Source organism: Sceloporus occidentalis, unplaced genomic scaffold (genome assembly GCF_023333645.1).
Source record: "Sceloporus occidentalis isolate IW3139 unplaced genomic scaffold, rSceOcc1.0.p SCAF_4, whole genome shotgun sequence".
Lineage (NCBI taxonomy): Eukaryota > Metazoa > Chordata > Lepidosauria > Squamata > Phrynosomatidae > Sceloporus > Sceloporus occidentalis.
The window spans coordinates 15,647,103-15,669,804 of record NW_028316984.1 but is presented as its reverse complement, the minus strand read 5'-3'; the positions used below and the strand labels follow the sequence as shown (position 1 = coordinate 15,669,804).

General features: G+C 39.9%; 1 protein-coding gene across 2 annotated transcripts in view; it reads left to right on the top strand.

Moving 5' to 3' along the window:
* The window catches only part of LOC149313539 (synaptosomal-associated protein 25), a 75,617-nt gene that overhangs the window by 38,831 nt on the left and 14,084 nt on the right, over window positions 1-22,702 (top strand). For both annotated transcript variants that reach the window (XM_089519278.1, XM_089519277.1), the window contains exons 2-4: window positions 9,348-9,483; window positions 11,109-11,150; window positions 20,606-20,654. In XM_089519278.1, the coding sequence (XP_089375404.1) occupies window positions 9,412-9,483; window positions 11,109-11,150; window positions 20,606-20,654 (163 nt within the window). In that variant the 5' untranslated portion in view covers window positions 9,348-9,411. The remainder of the gene's footprint in view (window positions 1-9,347; window positions 9,484-11,108; window positions 11,151-20,605; window positions 20,655-22,702) is intronic.

The window sequence follows — 22,702 nt, the reverse complement described above, 5'->3', positions numbered from 1 at the left end:
TTACTACCAGCTTGTAATGTTTGTGTGTTATCATATAGCTCCCCTGAGAGCGGTTTTTTGGTGTGCACTGGATTTACAACTGAATGTCCGTTAGATGTTTGTCAGGGCATGAAGAACTGCACTAGGGGGAAAAAAATAAGGCGCAGATAAGAAACACAAAAATCCATATCATCATACAGACTTTTTTTAAAAAAAAATCAAACTGATGCAGAAAGAAAATGGAATGAATTTGTGCTTTAAAACATGAAACATAATAGAAAGTGAAACACATTCATTAGTGCTCACTTGCTACTGGACGAGATATCTATACTTTAAGAGTTTGACTGTTCCCAAGTCAAATCAAGATTTCCCCCTTTCCATGATACTATTCCTGTAGTCTACTGAACTGTAGTACTCCTTATAATTTCCAAATGTAACTCAGTTCAAATATAGATTAATAGTAGTGATTCAAAATTCGCATGACTGGTGATGTATTTCTGGTGAAAACAATAAATATGGAAGAATAGGTAAAGCCACAAAAAAACTGTTTGGCAGAGGAAGAGGCGACCATTTTTAGCATTCTGAATTATTCTGGTTTTGATCTACCTTTTTTGATCAGTTCTATGTCTGATTATGCCAGTCAGGAATACAAAGGGAAAGCATATATTTACAATAATTTAAATGCTTTTGAATGAACGTGATAGTTTAACAGTTTTTAACTGGTATTTACTTTTATGATTGGTTTTAGTAGTATTTTATTTGATATATATTATGAGGTGCCTTGGGGACCATACGGGGAGAAAGGTGGGATATAAATTAAACTAATTCCAAGTGGGACTTGCAACAAAATACATATGAAATGTATGTATTCAGGGTTCAGCTATTTTGTTACATTTCTTTTCCATAAATTCAGTTAGAATCATAGAATCATAGAGTTGGAAGAGACCACAAGGGTCATCCAGTCCAACCCCCTGCCATGCAGGAACTCACAATCAAAGCACTCCAAACAGTAGCCCTTTTGGCCCTTAGACACACACATGTGCACAGACATGCATGTGTGCACATGCACACCAAACACACACAGACACACAGTTCAATTTGTAAGTTTGTTCCCCACTCACCATCCCACCCAACAGTTTGTTAAACTTCTGCATACTTTGGAATTTCTCCAAGGTTGGTGAGATTATATGCATGACCACTAGACAACATATATGATGACACACAGAAAATTAATTTGGAATTGGAAAATAACATAATTTTTAAAATATATCTCATTGGTATATGCATGTGCATGCGTGCGCGCATGCACACACACACACACACAGAAAGAATGTACCATTTTAAAAGAGAAGTTGCAAAATATAGTACTTTCACTTACTAATTGCATTTGTTTGCAGGGACTGGTATCTATATCTACTGCAGCTTCAACTGAAGCCTATTTTTTAGAATTAATGATTTTACAAAGGCAAAATAGCTAAGGTGTGTCTGCACTTCAGGTGGTATGGAGGGGTATAACTTGCAGGCTGGCAACTCCTCCTTCTAACCATGTGGGAACTGGGAGATTCTCAGAGTCCAGGAAATTTAACATCCATTTGCAACATGAAAAAATACTTCCTTTGTAATCTAGTATGTCTCCATCCTTTGTAGGCACCTTTGGTAGGCATAGGACACTGAATTCATGTGCATCTGCATGCCGATGAATTTTCTCTGCCTTGTGTCATTTTCAAGGAGATGGGAGCATCTTGGTCTCTTTAGCAACAGGAACATTTCCCCTTCCTCCTCCATACTCCTCCCATGCTAACCATGTTTCACAGCCTTTTTTTAACGGGTCCAAAATTGCCTTCAGAATGAGGCTTGTTCCTTTTAGAAGGGACGTTTGGCAATAGTCTTATGAAACATATCATTATCATCCTGCCCCATCACCCAGTTTGGGCTCAGCATTGTAAGAAACATTTCCCCTCAGTCTGGTCCAAGGAGTTGTTTGAGAGTCCATTGTTGATTCAGAAAACATTATCTGACACATTTTGTTTTCTAGCTTGTACTCTGCAGTAGAGCTGTAACATTAATAGCACATAATTAAGAAAATTGATTGCAAAGAGATTACACAGGAGTGAACAGTGTCATCTCTGTAGGGTTTCTAGCTGGAAATCAAAAATTATACCTCTGAGTGCCATACTTTTTACAAATAAGTAACCTGATTCAATTGCTGGAGTTTTTAAAAAATAAACAAAGATAAGTCAGCCACACCATGGAGCACTGTGAATTATGACTAAATTCTGGTATACTGTACAATTGCTTTTCCTTTAGAAACAGAATGGCCATGTTGGGTGAATCACATATTACAAAATACTTTGTCTGTTCTGACCAATGTGATTCTAAGGTAGCTGCAAAGCCACACTTATTTGTTCCTAAATTCTCCCCTGCTGTGTGTGTTATAGCTCATTAGAAGCTACATTGCTATAAATAAATAATCATAAAGGCGGGGTACAGACTGCCAAAAAGAGGTGCCTCCTCGGCGTCTCTCTCTGCTGCGCAGGAACGCTGCAGCATACAAATTGTGCGGCACTGCTGCGCAGCAAAGAAGGAGCTCCCAAAAGCAGCTTCTTTTTGCGGTGCCTCAAAGCACCAAAGACGGTGTGGTTATGTTGCAGCTGCGCAGCACTGTTTAGAGGTGGCGCAGCTACAACGTAATCGTTGTTCACGCCATATGTATGGTGCTGCACAACTGCGGCGCATGCATGACGTGCTAGGGTTGCAGGCCGTTTCAAGCCCCCCCCCCCCCCCCCCGGCCCAGGAAGGGTTGCATGGTGTAAAGCTCCAAGATTCTTGAAAATCCAAACTGGTAAACTGCAAAATAGCATCAATCAGTTCAATTTGCTTTGTTTGTCAAGTCTGTGAGACAGCAGTTATGTCAACAGCGAGGCAATTGCCTCTTGCACAATTTTAATTATCAGGTGGATATTAACAAGCAGAGTCCTTTCTCCCTGACAGAGGTGATTCGTCATTGAGGAAAAGCAAACATTAATGATGAAAGAAAATCACAATGAAGTCTACCAAAACTGAATTCCTCCCGAAATCAGAGCAAGGAACATAGATTCATTTCATCTATGTAGCTTACTCCAGGGTTTGCCACGTCCCCCTTTGTCCTAATTCTGCCTAGTTGCTTCACCACCATCCCACCACAAAGCCAGTATGGCTACTGAAAAGAAATGGGAAAAGGGGGGTGAGAATGAAAAGATAAAGAAAATACTGGTGACTAGTTTGTTTGTTAATTTTATGAACACTCATGTTAATGGTTGATTCCGTTTGGGCCTCCCATGTCCAATAGTCCTCTAAGAAGTGAAAGATAACCTGCCTCTTATGTATTCTTCTGTTTTACAGCTGCTGAGTTCATATTCATACCATATTTAGGATTTGCATATGCCCCTTGCCAATCATTAATCTCCATAACAGTTTTTCTTTCATCATTTCTCATCTACAGGCAAATTCTTACTGGAGTGATATTGTCCATTCTTTTCCTCATACCAAGTATACAGTGGACCTTTGTTATGCACTGGGGTTTGGTTTCAAGATCCCCCATGGATAATAAAATCTGTGGATGCTCAAGTCCCATTAAATATAATGACATAGCAAAATGGTGTCCCTTATAAAAAATGGAAAATCAAGGTTTGATGTTTGAAATTTATATTTATTTATTTATTGAACATTTTCAAACCTTGGATGCTTGAATCCATGTATAAAAAATCATGTATAAGATGTATTAACAATTGTTTTAATTTTTCTCTTCTTAGTACCATTGGTTTCATTTCTGTAAATAAAATTAATAATAATAATAATAATAATAATAATAATAAATTGTTTATTTATAGCCCGCTTTTCCTGAGAGATCAAAGCGGGTTACAACAAGGTACTACACAATGTACAAATTTACAAATAGCATCCACATAAAAATCCATATCAATACATCAGATTATTAAAAAACTAGATAAAAACATAAGATTAAAAACCACAACAATAACTAGCTAAAAATGCTCGTGTAACGGGGAGAGAGCAGAAATCACAGCGTCTGGGGGAAGGCCTGTTGGAAGAGGAAGGTCTTCAACTTCTTCCTAAACAGGTCAAGGGAGGTAACCGAGTGGAGCTCATCGGGAAGGGAGTTCCAAAGCTGCGGGGCCGAGATGGAAAACACCCTCTGTGCAGTCATGGTATACTTTGTGTCAGGAACCCTCAACAATTGCTTCCCGGCCGATCTGAGAGCGCAGGGTGGATTATATGGGGAGAGGCGGTCCTCCAAGTACCCTGGGCCCAAGCCATTTAGGGCTTTATAGGTAATAACCAACACCTTGTATTGGGCTCGGAAGCAAATAGGCAGCCAATGAAGATCTTGCAAAATAGGTGTTATGTGGCTAGTCCTGGAGGATCCAGTGACTAACCTAGCTGCCATATTCTGCACTAATTGAAGCTTCTGGGTTTGGTACAAGGGTTGCCCCATGTAGAGCGCATTACAGAAATCCAACCAAGAGGTCACCAGAGCATGTACTACCGTTTCAAGCCCCCCCCCCCCCCCCCCGGCCCAGGAAGGGTCGCAGCTGGCGTATCAGCCGAAGCTGATAACAAGTGCTCCTGACTGTTGCATCCACCTGAGATGTCAGGTGGAGCAACGAGTCCAGAAGCACCCCCAGACTGCAAACAGAGTCCTTCAGAGGGAGCGTGACCCCATTCAGGACAGGTGGACAAATTTCCATCCCCAGGCCCGGGGAACCTATCACGAGTACTTCCATTTTCTCTGGATTCAAGCTGAGTCTGTTTTCCCTCATCCAGCCCATTACTGACTCCAGACAGGCATTTAGAGGAGAGATGCCATCCCTGGTCACTTCATCAGTCGGAGGCACAGAGAAGCATATTTGGGTGTCATCAGCGTACTGATAACACTGCGCCCCATGTCTCCGGATGATCTCTCCCAGCGGTTTCATGTAAATATTAAATAGCATGGGGGACAGAATGGCTCCTTGAGGGACACCAGATGTAAGTGCCCTCTTATCGGAGCACACGTCCCCCAGCTGCACCATCTGGAATCTACCCAAGAGGTAGGAACGGAACCACTGGAGTGCAGTGCCCCCGATACCTAACTCCTTCAGGCGTTCCAAAAGGATACCATGGTCAATGGTATCGAAAGCCGCTGAGATGTCTAAGAGCACTAACAGGGACACGCTACCCCTGTCCATGCCCAGACAGAGATCATCGACCAGGGCGACCATGGCAGTCTCAACTCCATAGCTCACCCAGAAGCCCATTTGAAATGGGTCTAGAAAATCTGTATCATCCAAGACCGATTGAAGTTGAAAGGCAACCGCCCTCTCGATCACCTTCCCCAAAAAAGGCAGCAACGAAACAGGCCAATAATTACTTCGAATCAGGGGGTCAAGGGAGGGCTTTTTTAACAGCGGTTTTACAATGGCAAATTTCAAGCTGGATGGAAATCGCCCTTCCCTGAAGGATGAATTAATTATGCGGCGTAACATAGTAGTTACTGCCATCCCCCCGAGCTGCTAGCCAAGAGGGACAGGGATCGAGAGAGCACGTTGTCTTCCTAACATTTCGAAGGATCTTGTCCACTTCCTCAGTACTCACAGACTCAAAATGATCTAGTACAATTCAGTCCACAGAAGCTCCGGAGACCTCTGCTCTGGATCCTGAAGAAATTCTGGCGTATTACTAAATTAATATTCTAAATTAAGGGGCGAAACAGACAGGCAAAATAATCAGGTTTCAGAGTGGCTTCAAGGTGGGGCATTTAGATGATGCTCACTTTGAAGCCGGCCAGAAATCACACTGTAGCTGCCTTATGGGGAGAAATGCTACTTCAAAAAGAAGCTGCTATTTTTCTTCTTGTAGCCGTACCATTTGGTCATAACATGCACGCTCCAGCCACTTTGGGAGCCGCAGGTGTCTCTGGTAGGGTTTCAATGTGGCTTCAGAAAAGGCAGCTTCAAGGCACTCTTTCCTGCCCATCTGTTTCGCTCCTGTGTTTCTGTCACTCACTGCATCATGCAAAACTGGCTAGATGGATGTACACCCAATCTGGAGGGTATGTTTTAGATGGTCTGACAAACAATATATGGTACACAAAATTAACTTCGCGGAACTCTATGGAGTGAAAACACCACTTTTTTGTTCATTTGTGATGCTTTGTGTGTCACATCACTTGAAATAATTTGACAAGCTGAGGTCAAAAATTATCTTTCTATATTGTATATAATTTCATGCCTCATAAAACTACAGATCCCGGGATTTTGTAGGATGGAGCCATTGCAATTAAAGTGATGTCAAACTGCATTATTTCTACAGTGCAGACACCACTATGACTCTCACTGGTTGAATCTACACTGCAGAAATAATGCAGTTTCACAACTGTTTTAACTGTTATGGCTCAGTGCTATGTATTCTGGGATTTGTAGTTGTGTGAGATATTTAGTCTTCGCTTTCACAGAGCTCTGGTGCCACAACAAACTACAAACCCCAGAATTCCATAGGATGGAGCCATGGAAGTTAAAGTGGTGTCAGAGCATTATTTCTGCTATGGAGATTCAACCTCTGTTTGTCTGTCTCTGCATCACACATAGAAGTGAGCATTTCCCTCTCTAGATGATCACTTACATGTGTGATGCAGACATATTTGGGGGATGAAATGACTTAACATATAGGCTGGCATAAAGTTCATTTGAGGGGCTTCTTTGGGGGCACCTCAATTATTTTTTCTTCACACAGAATAGTGTGTTTGGTAACAATCAGGAAAGGCATGCTCTCTCAAGGAGAACTGAGACAAATGTGCAACATGAGGATTGTCTAATCAGAAACAGAGATAGGCACTCATCCTCTAAGGCAATTGAAAGTGAACAGTCATTAATAATGATGACTTATTTCCTTCAGCAATGCTTGGTTGTGGGGAATTACAATGGAAAGCCTCATTGGCCTTAATCAAGAATCCTTGTCCAATGAAACTTTTGGGGGCATAAACCAGGAATCCTTCATCAAGAATATGAATGGCACCCAAGTGGAGGAAAACCAGGGCACCACCTTCATACAGGGGTTCCCAATGGTACAAAGACCCAAATATGACTATAGTTCGCTACTACAGTACAGTTAGTATGACAGTTCATCCAGTTCTAATATTTAATATAATCTTGACGATGCAGTTGATATATACCCATTGATAGTATAACTGATATGTATTTTGAAACATTTGTTCTTGCTCCCCCTACATTTTTCTTGTTTCCATCCCCTCTTCTGAAAGATAAAGGCAAATAGATATCATGCTTACCAGTTAGTATGTACGTATATATTTAAAGCAGTGTGTCATCTAAAGCCAAAACATATGGAATGGTTTTTCCCATGCTAGTCTTGGATATACATGAATAAGAATATTCTAAATAACAGAAAATACAGAATATTTGGAGGAGGCGGAGGAGGCAGCCGAGAACCATCTTTGCAGGGACAGTTCAGTAGCCTCGCTGATCATATGCAAGACAGTTGGCATGTCAGCCAGTAGAGGTAGATATAGGGGAGGCACCCATTTGGAGTTCCATCTTGGGAGAGTCAGAATCAAGGTGGACAATTTATTACAACCCAGGGGGCAATTTTGCTTTTCCAAGATCCACTGAAGACCACATTGAGCCCTAAAAAAGCTGCCAGGTGGGAGGGTCAGGTGCTCAGTGCTAGAAGTTTTGTTTGTTTTGGTTTTGCATCTAGGAGGGAGGTATTGTGTTTTATCAAAGAAATGCAAGAACAGAGCAATAAAATCGGAGGATGGAAAAAAAATTCAGAGGACCTAGGAGGAGGGAGGTCCAATTGACCATTGGGCTCACCCTGTTCTAACCAGCTTCTATTGTGTACTTGTTATCTCAGAGATCAATGTCCGCCTGAACTGTACTTTCATTCCTGTAAATTATCTCAAGACTGTCTTCAGTGTTAACAGAAGACAGTTGTGCTCCATCACTTCCTACTGATAGTGATATGACCATTTGAGCTAGATGAGACTTTTCATTCTGTGACACGAGTCAGAAAAGAGCACTGTGTGGTTCCCCCCAGGACCTCTGCCACCCTGACAAAGTGAATAAGGAAGGTAATGCACAATACATCACCCATGATCAAAAGGCCAGGCTCCTTCTCTACTAGCACTGCTAGCATTAACAGGAACCATTGCTATACACTTTCCTGAAGATGGTGAGGGAGCACCTCAAGACATGTTCTCACATTTTCCTTTCAATGGAGAAAAACAAACAAGAGTTTTACAAATTATTTCACCTTGCGCAAAATACTTTGTACCAGTTCTAGTAAATCTCTACTCAAGATTTAAAGTTGGAGGCACTGGAATAATCAGGGATTTTGATGTATCCAAATGAGATTATTTTTTATTGAGCAATGCACCTTTGTCATTCACAAAATTTTACTGGCAGTGGGGAGAGGATGGGAGCTGACAAGTGGTTTTAGAGAAAGGAGGGTTTGATCATGCCAAAACCTTGTCCCATTCATTGAATTTTATGAGTGCTTCAAATGAAATCATCCTTTATTGATAACCCTCCTTATTTTTTATTGCTTCTTTCATATATTTTTTTCCTTATGTAGAGTGCTTTTTGATTGTGAGCAGCATGACATTTCCATCTAGAAATGCTTGGTGTCACCTTCTATTTGTAACTTTCTTGTGTTTTCCTAACATTCTAATTATTTTCTTACCCAGAAAAAAACATTAAAACTTTTAAGGAGGCCAAGCAGAGTAGCTCCACAGTGGTTTTTTGACTGTAACTATGAGTTGTTTCTCAGGAAGCACCCTTGCTGTTGTATACTGTCCTTACAAGTGTTTAGTTTTGTGCTGTCACCAACTTTGGAGAGGTTCTGGGTATTTAGGGGCTAAACATAGATGGAAGTTCTTCACTGGGTGAACCTGTTCTTTTCCATTAGGTTTGTTGTTCAAAGAGAGTTGTTATAGTGTCTTTACAAAAGAGAAATGAATCAGTTCTGCCTCATGATTGTACCAAGCATACTTTTGGGTTCCTATTCAAGAGAATGACTAACAGATCAGAAATAGAACAACATCACCTTGGGAACAATCTATGAGTGTTCTCTGGCTCATGAGAATTGCCAGCCACTATTAAATGATTTGATGGTGAGAGCCATAATCGAAGAAGGGTTTTGAAAATACTGGCATTGACGCACAAATCATCAAACATAATTTGTTGGTGAGAACACTAATCTAATGGTGTTTTTCAGAGTCCTTAAGGATCATGCCAACTTCCAGCATGCAACATATTTAAGTTTACTTCACTGACTTTATTCCTTTATGTAATTTTCCCTCTTTCCCCATCTTCTAGGCTTACAGGAAGGACAAAAGAAACCTATTGATCCAGGAGCCAGGCCAACACATTCACCGACAAAATGGCAGAAGACGCTGATATGCGCAATGAACTGGAAGAAATGCAGCAGCGTGCTGACCAGATGACTGATGAGGTGAGGAAATATGACTGAAACCCAATACAAGGAAACTTCAGCCTCATGTAGCCTGTTGTCTTCCAGCTGAAGTTCCCCCAAATACATTTAGGGGAGGCACATCAGTTACGACTGACCTATTAGATCCTGATCTCTTAGCTCTGTGGTGAAGTAAAGTGGGATGTAAATTGGCTTCTACTCTTACCCAGCTATACATCAGAGGTTGGGAAACTGTGGCCCTCCATGTGTTAAATGAAATAAAATATTCATCAGGCCTAGCCAGTATGACCAATGATCAAGAACGATTGAGGTGGCTGTCGAAGCACATTTGAGGGACATAGGCGGGTTACAGACCGCCAAAAAATACGTAGTGACTACGTATTAGGGTTAGGAAGGTGCGGTGCTTCCGCACCCCCTAACCCTAATACGTAGTCACTACGTATTTTTTGGCGATGGCCGTTCCAGACAGCCGCCGCCATGTTTACTTCTTGGACGCATAGCGTCCAGACGTGTCGCGGCGCCTATGACGTCACGAGTGCGCCAGCGGCGCCTCGTGGCATCATAGCTGCTCCGCCGAAAGAAGCTCCATTTTGGAGCTTCTTTTTTGCTCTGTAATGGAGCCGCGTGGTTTGGCTGCAGCGGCTCCCTTACAGAGCAAACAGTGGTGGCGGCAGATGGCCACAAAGCGGCGGTTTATAACCCGCCATAGATTCTTTGACTCTTTATAGAACTGTATGTCTATCTGTCTGTCTCGATGTCTATGATCAGCTATCTGAGTGCTTTTTTAGGGGGGGAAATAGCTTAAGAACTTAATTAGATTATATGGAATTATTTTCTGGCTCACTAAAGTCTTATTGCTTTCCATGAAGTACCACCATCACCTAAAATTATCCTCCATTGCTGATAGCAGTGTGTGTGTGTGTGGTTTCAAGTTGCCTTTCAGTTTATGGTGCCCCATGAATGTCATACAATTTTCTTAGGCAAGGAATCCTCAGAAGTGGTTTTGCCACTTCCTTTCTGTAAAATATAGCATACAGCACCAGATATTTGCTGATGGACTCCCATCCAAGTACTAACTAAGGCTGAACTTGTTTAGTTTCCAAGATCAAATGGGACCCGGTGCCTTAAGAGTATTTAGGCCATTTGATAAGAATAAAGCTTTGTCCAGTTTCCTTGAGTTCCAAATGCTGAGAATTTCAACTGTAGGTTTTTTTGCAGCTTTTCATGCTTAAAGGCCGAGTAAGAACCGTCACATTCACCATGCTTTTGCTCTGAGAAACCAATTGGAAGAGATACTATGTAGTGCCATGGGGAGAATGTTGGGCTAGGACTGTGGAAGCTCTAGCTCAGGTCCCTACTTAGCCCCCAAGATCCTTTTTCAGTTCAAGTTCAGTCTTCAGTCACCTTGTGCCAGTTGCTATTTCTCAGCCTAATCTATCTCATGGGTTCTGAAGATAAAATGACAGGAGGGGAGAATCACGACTACCATCCTGAGCAACTCCAAGCAAAATGATTTGTGACTTCTCTTTATTTGGCTGTGCTGAATGTGCCCTAGTTTATCAAATGTAACCCTTATATTCACCAATAAGTACCAATAACACGAGTTTACCACTTGTTCTGTTTTTTTTCTTTCTTTTTCCTCCTAGTCACTCGAAAGCACTCGTCGTATGCTGCAACTTGTTGAAGAGGTAAGGATGTCATGATTTCTCATTAACATTTTCCTGGGGCATCTAGTGGTTTGTTGGAGATGATCCCTCTTGAAACACAAGAAGCAAAATATGATGAACCTCACTAATTGCCTCATTCAAATTGTCAGATCAGTAATGGTTTAGTTTTCCAAAGCTTAGTTTAACAGCATGAATTGTTGTTGTTGTATACCTTCAAGTTGTTTTCAACATATGATGACCCTAAGGTGAACTATCACATGAGTATCCACATGATAATTGATACATGAAGCCAACATTTTTTGTATATGTGTGGTGCCCCCACTGTGACTTATAGGCAGATGGATCTGATCATGTGTACACCACTCTTACAAAATGGAAGTTTCCTGTGGATTAATTTGATATTATGTTAGAAATAGAATTTGAAAATTTACTTTTGTGAACTATAACTCCCATGAATATGAGCAATGCAAACCATTCAAATATTCAGCAAGTGGCCCCTTGCTGGCTGGCAAATTTGGAATTGTTATCTGAAAAAGTTGCTTTTCCAAATTTTGAGTAGGATTTTACATAACGCCAGGAAAGAAAGTCTTGTATATTTATATAGGTATGGTAAGGGACAGGGAACAATTTAAAAAAAATCCAGTCTTTATGTTTGACATATGGACATATAAATATACCCTAATTACTTTCAGGGTTTTAGACTATTACAAATGCTCTTAGGCTGCAAACATCCCATTTGAAAACTGATAATTGTAAATGATAATGTATTGGGTCCAGTCATATTTAGAGTAAGATGACTGAAATCATGACAAAACTATAGCCCATTAATTTCAATGGTTTTATAGTAGGTATGACTAAGACTGGATCCAACCCATTAATCTGAAAGAGCCTCCTACTCTCACTGCAATAATGACACACCAGTCTACTTTTAAGTATGTATACACTGATTCCTACACACCATACGTTGCCTTAGGAATGTGAGGATTATGAACTAGCTGAAAGGAATTTGAGGATTATGGTGTGGGTATTGAAAACTCCTCCAGTGCCATTCAGGCCTAACAATGAATTGATGCTATTAATTCTTTTAGCCTACCTTAAAAGCTTATCTTAAAAGGTCATGGTGGAATAGAGGAAAAGAAATAGCATTTAAGGATTGAATCTTGATGTAGGCAGTACATGTGGAAGCAGAGTTCCCTGTAATCTCTCTACAGCAGGTCCTCCTGCTTCCTAAAAAATCTGCTATCTAATGGGTCAGGGACCAGGTGAATGGGATTAATATAGGACAAAAATACTCCTTAAACTGTCCTGAAGCCCCTTCTGCTGTGACAGCTGGCTACTGCCATGACAGTGAAACTGTGAATGTTGCTCCAGGTTTTACTTCATGGAACTATCCATGGTGCTGAACCTATTTGGAGGATAGCGTTCAGCTGCTCAAGTAGTTCCTTTAAATGTTGGACTAAAACTTGGAGCAGATAAATTGTGTCCCTCGACATGCAAACCACCATGGACCTTCCTTGAAGGCGGAGGCACTCCTGTGTATGTAGGGCCTAAACCACAGCTTACCTATGCTGGGTAGTGGATTTTAGGAGGCACAACCCAAAATGTCATGCTTTGATCTAAACTGTGAAGAGATAATGCAAACTAAGCTGGCTGATCAGTACATTGTCAAAAAATTCTGCTGTGGATATGCTATGTTTCTTCCATAACATAATGAATCAAAAGGCTCTGCCAAGTACAGTCAGCAATAGTGTTGTCCCTCTATAATACCCACACAATGAAATATTCAAGAACAAAATTATTATTATTAATAATAATAATAATAATATGTAACATTTTAGAATGCTTCACATGCTTGAATTTTTCCTAATTCTTGTGACAACTCCATAAATTAAGTCAGTGTTATTATTTCCTATTGCAAAGTAGGGGTGAGAGATGCAGATGAGAGAAAATTGCTTGCCTAAGGCTGCCTGCTGAGTTCATCAGAGAGGCAAGGTTCAAACTGCAGCCAATTTATAACTTTTTCTCAGCAAAATCCACTTAATACTTAATACAGTTAAGGCCATGATAGAATAGCAGAGGGAAGCGAGTTGGTTCACCTTCAGATGTTTGAGACTACAGTTCTCATAAATCCCAGGATAACCAATCATCCAAGGTTTGGGGAGCTATAGTCCAAAACATCTGAAGACCTGGAAGTAGTTTCTCTCACCTGACTGACTTTGGTTTATCTAAAAGATTAATTGTGATGGAGAAAGCTGGCAAAGGAGAAAAATTCCATGCATCACTGCAGATCCATGTCTGTAAGACTTTTCCTCTCAGATCACCCTTTTGCCAGCTACTTTTCACTTTTTCTGTTGGCTTGAAGACAAGGCCCTAGAACCCCATGGAGATAAAATCAGCAGGGGTGCAGGAGTTTCAAGAAAAGTGAGACTCCAAGGGAAGGGTTAAGTAGTTCCTTTCCCCACAATCTCCCACTGGTGCAAAGTCCCACAGGAGAAGTGGGCTGCTAGGAAGGCTGGCTCTTCCTTACCTGCAGCTGCACGATAATTCATAACTTGCCTCTGAGTCTATTCAGGTCTAGGAGACTATTCATCTTCCATTTCCATTTAAGCCTCTCCACTGAAGCGGATGGCAAAACAGATCTTAAAGAGTCACTGCAGTGGAACATTCTTAAGACTCTGAAATCTATTTCTGGAGCACCTGAAAGGTTATGAGGGCAGCCTTTAATTCTTCTAGCCACAGAAAGTGCCAGCAACATTTGATCAAGGAGTAATATTTTTAGCACATTATGATGCTTAGGGCTAATGTGCACAACTGCATAACACATTAGTCTCATTGTCAGTCAAACCAACTACTATCTTTCTGTGTGTGTGTGGATGTGGTGTCTTGTCAATATGAGTTAATGAACCAGCCATCTAAACATTCTTCAAGAATTTAAAATTTTAGTTTGGCAGAGTCTTCCCCAAAATCTTTCACAATGACGCAGGTACCTCCACTGTAACTGTGTCATTATGTAACTGCCTTAGACTGTGTTGAGGGATGTGGCCTGTGCATCTTATTCTGGCATGGAAAAGCTTGTATAAGGCTCCTTGACAGGCCTATTGCTCCTGTTCCTTTCACTGAGAATTAAACACAGGAACTTCTGTATACAGAGCATGAGCTCAGTCACAGAGCTGTTTATGGGCACACTTTGTATGCTCCTCTCTCATCTATTTCACAATTAAGGGACTTGATGAGGAAACATCAAATTGCTTATGTCTTAGGAAGAGATAGAAATATCTGCTTGAATTCTTCCATTGTTGTTATTGTTGTGCCTTCAAGTCTAGTCTCCAGAGTCATAGTCCAATGCACGAACCACTATGCCACACTGGCTCCTGCATTCTTGCAGAACTCTTTTGAATGTAATCAATCTTGTCTTTGGCCCAACACTAACCACATCCACTCATTATAAATAATATTTTCTGAACTTGGGAATCACAGAGAAAGAGACAAAGACCAATTCAAAGTTTCTGTATAGTCTGCATATACTAGCTGTCCCCATTAACACCAGAAATGCCAACTCCCATCTGTAGTCATGAGCAGCTAGAGAATGTATAGTTTAGCTGCCTCGTGGTTTATTTTTATTTTGTGATCTTGGTTGAATATGATCTAGATTGGTCTGTAACTTGCAATTCCTGAATTTGCCTTAAGGGAAGGTGCCCTTCATAAAGAGAGATATCTTTTGTTAATGTAGATGTCTTGCTTAGAATAAAGCCTTCCCTTAAAGTACTCCTATCTTACGCTCTCTTCACTTGCTGGCTCAGTCTCTGCAGAGTTAGAGGTGGAAAGTACTGTTTTCCCCAGTAACTTCCCACTTATATTACTAGGAAAGGGGGTTAAATCAGTGAGTGGTGGCAGCTCATCTAAATGCCCCAAGGGTTCCCAGTTCTTCTTTCAATATACAGAGCACTTTGGATTAATAGATGGATGGAAAAAATTACAGCCAAACTCTAGAGGCTATACAGTTGACCCTTCTTATACACAGATTTTTTATACACGGATTCAAGCATACACGGTTTGAAAATGTTCAAAAAAAGTATAAATTTCAATTATCAAACCTTGATTTTCCAGTTTTTATAAGGGACACCATTTTGCTATGTCATTATATTCAATGGGACTTGAGCATATATGGATTTTGTTATACATGGGAGATCATGGAACTAAACCCCAGCGTATAACAAGGGTCCACTGTACTTTATTTTCTGGATTTCTAAGAATATGGCTAGCTTAATCAACAGCATAGACATTTTACCAAAAATCTTTCAGAGCATAATCCTATCACAGTCCTGAAAATGGAACAAACACAGTTTAGATGCAGACTTGGTGAATATCTGTTTTTGAAGATATAAACATTACATCAATGTAAATAAGAACTGAGCAATTTTTAAAAGTTGACCTTAAATAAAGATATAGAGCCCACAATAGTTTGGGATGCAATCAAAGTTTATATAAGAGGACAATTAATTAAATATGGTTCCAGACTGAAAAAGGGAAAAGCAAATTGATGAACACAAAATTTGGAAGAAAAACATAAGAAATATTTTGATAAAGAGACTCAACAACAGATTAAGTGTCTCCTACACCAGTTATCATTGTTTACAGTCAAAGCAATGAATGTCAAATACAATAGCTTAAGGAAAAGAACTCTGAATTCTCAAATATACCTGGGAGCAGTTTTCCAATAAGTTGAGAAAAGAAAAAATGAAGAAAAATGTCAGAAAGATCAAGAAGAAACACAATTTGTAATGGATAATTTGAAAATATTAAAAGCATTTGTGGAGAATTACAGAGACTTATATGTAGGGGGGAATGGGAAAATCTCAGATATAGAAAACTATTTGGATAAACTCCAACTGGACAAATTATGCTTGGACCAAAAGCAAAGTTTGACTGGCCTGTGACAACTATGGCTATTACTGAAGCAATTAAAAAATAAATATAGAAAAGCACCAGACCCAGATGGACTATCTGAAGCATATTATAAGAAATTTGAAGATGAGCTATTTTATTGATTAAAAATGGTGAATGATGATTTATTAGAAAAACAATAAACAACAAAGACGCCTCCTTGCTGTTGATTTAAAAAGAAACTGATGATGAAACACATATGCCATAGTGATGAAACCCAAATGTCAGTTCAAGATGATCAAAACTTCATGGAGCCAATGTTAAACTTATCCTCTACAAAATCCTGTCCAAAAATCCTGCCCAGAATCTATATCCCTTTGAATGGTGTAGCAATGGCCACCTTGACTTCAAGCTGATGGGGACATTGTTTGAGCCATTACTTTCCCAGAAGTCTAAATGGCAGCATATACAGAACCTATATGGAAGCAAGTAGTTTACAGAAGTGACTTATTATTGAAGCCTGAACTGGCTATCAACCCAACTGTGATCCTGTAAATTCTCAAGGTGTTCCCTGGGGGCACACGTTTCATATAAATGAAATCAGCTTGGTCTAAAATAACAAACAGATGCAAACTAAACTTTTCCCCCAATGGTTGCATAGGGATGTGGATTTTTTGATGTGATAATAAAATGGCAAGACCTTTTGTGAGAAGTTAACTGAATCCCAAAATCAGATCACTGCATCATCTAGCCCAGTTTTATTAACTCAGATTGCCAGCCTCAATACAGGGTTTCAGGTCCTTTTTATCCCCTATTTACCTAATGGAAGTGCCAAGGACTGGTTCTGTCTGTCTTCTGTCTGCGTCTCATGTGCTGCCTTTGCCCTTTGGATGGTCCTGTCTTTGAGGTAATTGTCTGATCAATCTATCAAGTTATTGGAGTAAAATGAAGAACTTTTACAAAGGGAAGTGATCTATGCTTCCCATATATGTCAATACTACTAAATCTGGAGCAGTCCTTCCAGTTAAAATGCTAGACTGCAGGGTCAATTCTAAAGAAGAAAAACATGAAGAAAAAGGCAGGTTTTCATGATAAATTAGTTTGCCATTTCAGCAGGCTGCATCATAGAAAATCACTTATCATTTTAAGGGAAATGCCATCACCTAATCTATTTTGGCAAAGAATTTTTAGGAGGTCATTTTCTTGCAGTGACACATTATATGTGGAGAGGAGATGTGAAATTTTATCCTAAAGAGCAGCAGAGAGAAGGGAGGTTTAAGGCTACAGTCATAAGCATAAATTCTGCCTGGATTCTACCTCCATTAAGGTATATATGAGTCACTGCACATTTCCTTACTGTGATGTCAGTATCTCCAATCCCATCCCAGCATGAAGGTCTTCCTGAACATATGATCAGAATCCTGTTTTGTAAAGCCTGGTGACAATTAGGAGATCCTATACCACAGAAAAGATTTTCCACTCTTCCACTGGAGAACAATTGCAGAACTATGCAATGATGAAAGGAAGGAGAGTGGGAAAGAAATGTAAATTTAAAGAGAGAAAAGGTTTTCTGCTTTAAAAAGATTTGATGGTAGGAGGTATTCTTTGTTCAAGTGATGCTGCAAGAAGTAAGCAAATAGTTTATTCATTTCTTTTGACAGAGAGAGTGTGTGTTCAATTCAAAATGGGAATCAGAAGGCTAGAATTCATATGGCTATTTGAAGAAAATATGGAAGAAGGCGAGGAAAGATTGAAACATAGGGCCTGAACAGACAGGCCAAAATAAAGCTGCTTCAGGTCACTTTGGAGGTATGCTGTTTAAATGATGCATGAGTCCTAAGAGGTCAGAAGCCATGCCAAAGCCATGCTCCAGTCCTAAGGACTGGGGTTCAGCGCAGCTTCTAACCTCTTAAGATGTATGTGTCATTTAAACAGCATATCTCCAAAGTGACCCGAAGCAGCTTTATTTTGGCCGGTTTGTTTGGGCCCATAGTATGACTGTTCATCCTGTTATGTCTATATAGTATATAGATTTGTATGGCTGTTGTTTTATTATAGCTGTATCAATTTATCTGTCTAGAATGTGTGAACACATACTGAATGTTTAAAATCAACATATGCTTATCGTGCTTGAGTTCTCCTAGGGGTGGTGCTCAGGTTCTCAGCTATGCTTGGAAGCTTGCCAATATAAATGCCTTCATGCCAAATTGGAATGGTGTGGATAGATGGAATGGGAAATTATTTTCTCCTTCAAGGGAATTCATCAGCATATTTCATGAGCAAGAGAACCATTTTCCCCCCTGGGAAACTGTTCTGCAAGTCATCCTTGTAGCTTTAGCCAACTGACACTTCAACTTAGTGTTTTCTAGCTGCTGGCAATGTCACACTGTCCTAGCAGATCAACAACTCTGTAGCCACATTCAAACCAAAACTATTATGCCAGCATAAATGGAATAAAATTAATACCAAATTTGAAAAATTGAAAAGACAGAAACTCCATTCTCATGCTCTCTTGGTTGTGCTGCTCATAAATAGGGTGAAAACGTATTGATATGCAACTTTCATATCACAATATTGCTTCAAGTTATTTTAGAGTGCAGTAGAAGTAGGTCCTTCTGTGTTCAGTGAGACTGACTTCCCCCTAAATGTGTTTAAAACTGCAGCCTATAACTGCCATTCTATACTCACTTACCTGGGGGTCAACTCAGCTGAAAGCAATGGGCCTTATTTTTGCACAGAGCTGCACAGGTTTGCACTGCTAATATTGTTGAAAAAGTCAATTGGTTTGGCTCCTGTTCCTTCCTGTCCTCCAACTACCTCTTCCATTCAACACTATGAGATAAAAATGCCATTTCACTGTACTGTATTAGCCGGACTGCAGTTTCTCAGAATAAATTTTATGTGCTCCCCCCCCCCCTTAATTTTTTCATTTTAGCTCTACATTCCCTCATCTGGAGCCACACACTGACACTAGTAAATATTCTGTACAATGTCCCATCCTCCTTTGCCACCGACAAGTAAAGTGGAGAATTTTGATCAGCTGGTATCTCTCAAACCCTTGTGTGACGCTCACTAACCAAAGTCAGACTCTGCTTTCAAGACTGTTCTTGGACTAGTCACATTCCTCCCTTCTCTATCTGTCACTTTGATCTCAGTTTCTGTGGGGATTAGGAAATTTGTTGGTTTGTTTAACCTACTCTTTGTGGATTCTCACATACACACTGATATTGATGTTGACATCTATATAACTGATAATTTACACCTAACTGATACAGACAGAGAAGCAGTGACAAGAAAAAGTGAGAAGGCCCTGCTTTTTCCTGCCTGCTTTTGCTGTTTTATGGAAAATAGCATTCACAAGTGCAACCAATGGAGAGGGAGTTGAGGCAAGAGCTAATTTGAAAAGGCCATGTAGGTGTACAATCCATTTGTCCCCCTTTGGCAGAGACAGTCACACTTACCCCTCTGTCATCCTTCTTTTTCAGGTGCTTTAAAAATGTCCCAATTTCTCTCTCTTCCTCCTGCTTTCTTCCCTTATCCTCAGTTTGCTTTGAGAGTGTAGTGCAATAATTTCTTTACTCAGCTATGTTGCATACTCATCTCTATACAGAAAATGGCATCACATGTATGGAATGGCTCCTTTTCTGCCACCCATGATGCTTGACAATTAAATTATGGAAGATCATGGATATTTTGCTCTTAGATTTGGTTCACTGCTGCCTTGAGTGGGAAATCTGCTGGTCTGTTTAGATGATACTTGTCCCCAGTCTTTCTCTTGTAAATGGTTCATAAGGAAGATATATCTTATCTTCCAGTTCTTCTGGTTCACTTGTCCTACCTCCAAGATAGCTGGCTTTCAGCATGTCGGCGTTGCATTTCATTGAAGTGTGTGTATGTGAAATCCAGTGAATACAAGTCCAGGTTGAACAGTCAATTGTTGGACTGTATCTGATATATGGATGGGAAACCATGCAGCCCTCCAGATGTTAAACTGCAGCTCCCAGCATTCTTCACCATTGCCTGAGTTGGATATGGCTGTTGGGACTTGCAATCCAACAACATCAGGAGGGCCATATGAATAATACCCTTGATTTGAGTTACTGATCATACTGTTGAGGTCTACACACATTAGATTTAAATAAGTGCTCTCCATGCAAATGTGTCTCGGTTTTAACACCCAATAGGATATGCATCCTTTGTCAGAGGAGATGTGATCTCATTCCCGCAATAACTGTAATCAAGAGATAAGGTGAGATTAGAATCTACATAGGACCTAAAACATCAGTTACTGGCTGCCATATGTGGTGGGCCAAAGACTGAATTAATATTTCATAATGAAAACATTTTTCCTCTCCTGAAATGTTGTGATGTTGCAATGAATACTTAATACTCTCAGTGCAATGGGGAATATTACATTTCTTCTATATTTTATATAGGTATGACCACTTCCTGCTGTGTCCCTTACCCATTGCCATACCTTCTGCTGTTTACCTTTGATCTTTCACCCCCATATCAAATACTACTAGTTCTCTCACTAATTTCTTTCTATCTCTGTCTCTTTATTTCATCCTGTTATTCTTGCTGGAATGTAGAGCAAAGATGCTGGTATCAGGACTTTGGTTATGTTGGATGAGCAAGGAGGTAAGTTCAGATTGTTTACATAAGAAATTAAAACACCTTTCTATTGAAGTTAACAATTAACTAGGTATTTATGAAAAGTCTGAGTAAAACATATGGGTGGATATTTGCTTGCGGCTCTCAGTCTATATCTGCATTAAATATGAACCTGACTAGTAGTGATAATGAGCTTTCTAGTCTTCACTGAAGTCAAGAACTCCTTAATGAACTCTGAACTTATTTAGTGTAGAAAATTGCAGAGTAAGGTTGTACTAATCAAGCATCATTCTTCAAGGAAACCCCACTAAAATAAGGAATGGTGTCTTAGGAATTAGTGTCTTCAAGAACCCTAAAAACATTTCCTTAAACATTCTGCACCGCTTCACAAAACTAACAATAATTTCAAAATATTGTGGATGTTTAGTTTTAGTTTTGTCTTGTGTATCTAGTTTAGTTTTAGTTTTATCTTTTAAAATTATTGTAAGCCACCTTGAATCCTCTTTTGAGAGAAAGGTGGGATATAAATCCCATAAATAAGTAAATAATAGTATTTCATTTTAGAGTAGGCCTGAAAAGCATAAGCAGAACATCATGCAAAGTACTGAACATGCATCTATCTCACTGATGTCCAAGCTAGTCATAGTACAATAACAAATATGGGATATTATACAAGTCAGACTACTGTTACCAAGAGTGATTGGCAGAGGTATTATATCCAGGGTTTGGAGTATGAACCTTACCCACATCTACCTGGAGATGCCAAAAATTAACCTTACCAGCTTTTGCATGCAAACCATATACTCTTCCACTGAGCTGGCCCCTGCATATAATCAGACAAGATAACTTACAGTACATGGAGCTTTCATGCTTTTTCATGCATATATATGTATTTCTTATCTAGCACAGTTGTAACATGTGAAGTAGCAGGTGGAGATCTCATCTGTACACCAGAGTGACTGGCTTAAGCCACATGTGTTTAGAAGTCAGCAATATGTTTGATTGATTCCAACTCAGTCTCTCCCATCAGTATCTTATGGGAGAGGCTGAGCTCGAACCAGTCAAACTGATTATTGACTTTCAAATATCATTGTCTTAATGTGTGGTGCATAACTGTTTACCCCCACATTACTTCGCAGGTTACAAATGTCCTTCATGGGAAGTTAATGTATACATGAAAACAGTCTACTCTGGGAACAAGATAATACTTTCTAAATTGGAGTACACAACTAGGGACCTCCAGAAGTTTTTGGAATGCAGTTTTCAGCATCTGCGACTATTAGCTATGCTGGTTAGGGATGATGCAATGTGTTGTCCAGCAACATCTCACAGGTTACGGTTGCTAACCTGTACATTCTGGTAGCAGAAGGAATCTTGATGCAAGGTTCTTACTAAATAGACTTGAAGAATATTTCTGACCATACGGGAATGCAGCAATTGCAAATAGGAAAAAAAATCAGATCTCAAAATAGCCCCCGTCTAAAAAAATCATTCAATTGGTACTGGCCATGCCTTTAGGTATCAGCTTAATTACTCACTGAATGATAGTTTATGATAGTTTAAGTAGAAGACTGGTCATGTTTCTGAACCTGGAAATGTTGTGATCACTACACTGTGCTTAATGCTCTCTAACCAAATTTGTATCACTTTTCTTTTGTAGTGATATGCAGGTTGGATGAATTATTTTTCAATATTTGAAAAAAAGTAATTTCCCCGTTGTGTGTAATTGAAACAGCCATTCCTCTGCTAACTTCTGGGACCCTGCTGTTGTTGTTTGTGCTCTGTGTCTAAACCATCTATGTCTTAGCAGATGATCCGATTAATGAAACCATCCGTTAAACTTGCCATGTGATCTTTTTTCAGATGACCCCAGCAGTAAGATTGTTAGGTGTTATTTAGATAAAGACTCTGACATGGATCACTTGAGTGTGCAGATGACAAAGAGGATCACATCCCTTTTGGGTTTTCCTCCTTATGTCTTTACATTTCCTAGATTACATTTTTACTTTGATATATCAGGGGATGAAAAACCCATGAGTGATTGTCAGTGTAATTAGCACAGAGCAAGTGTTTAT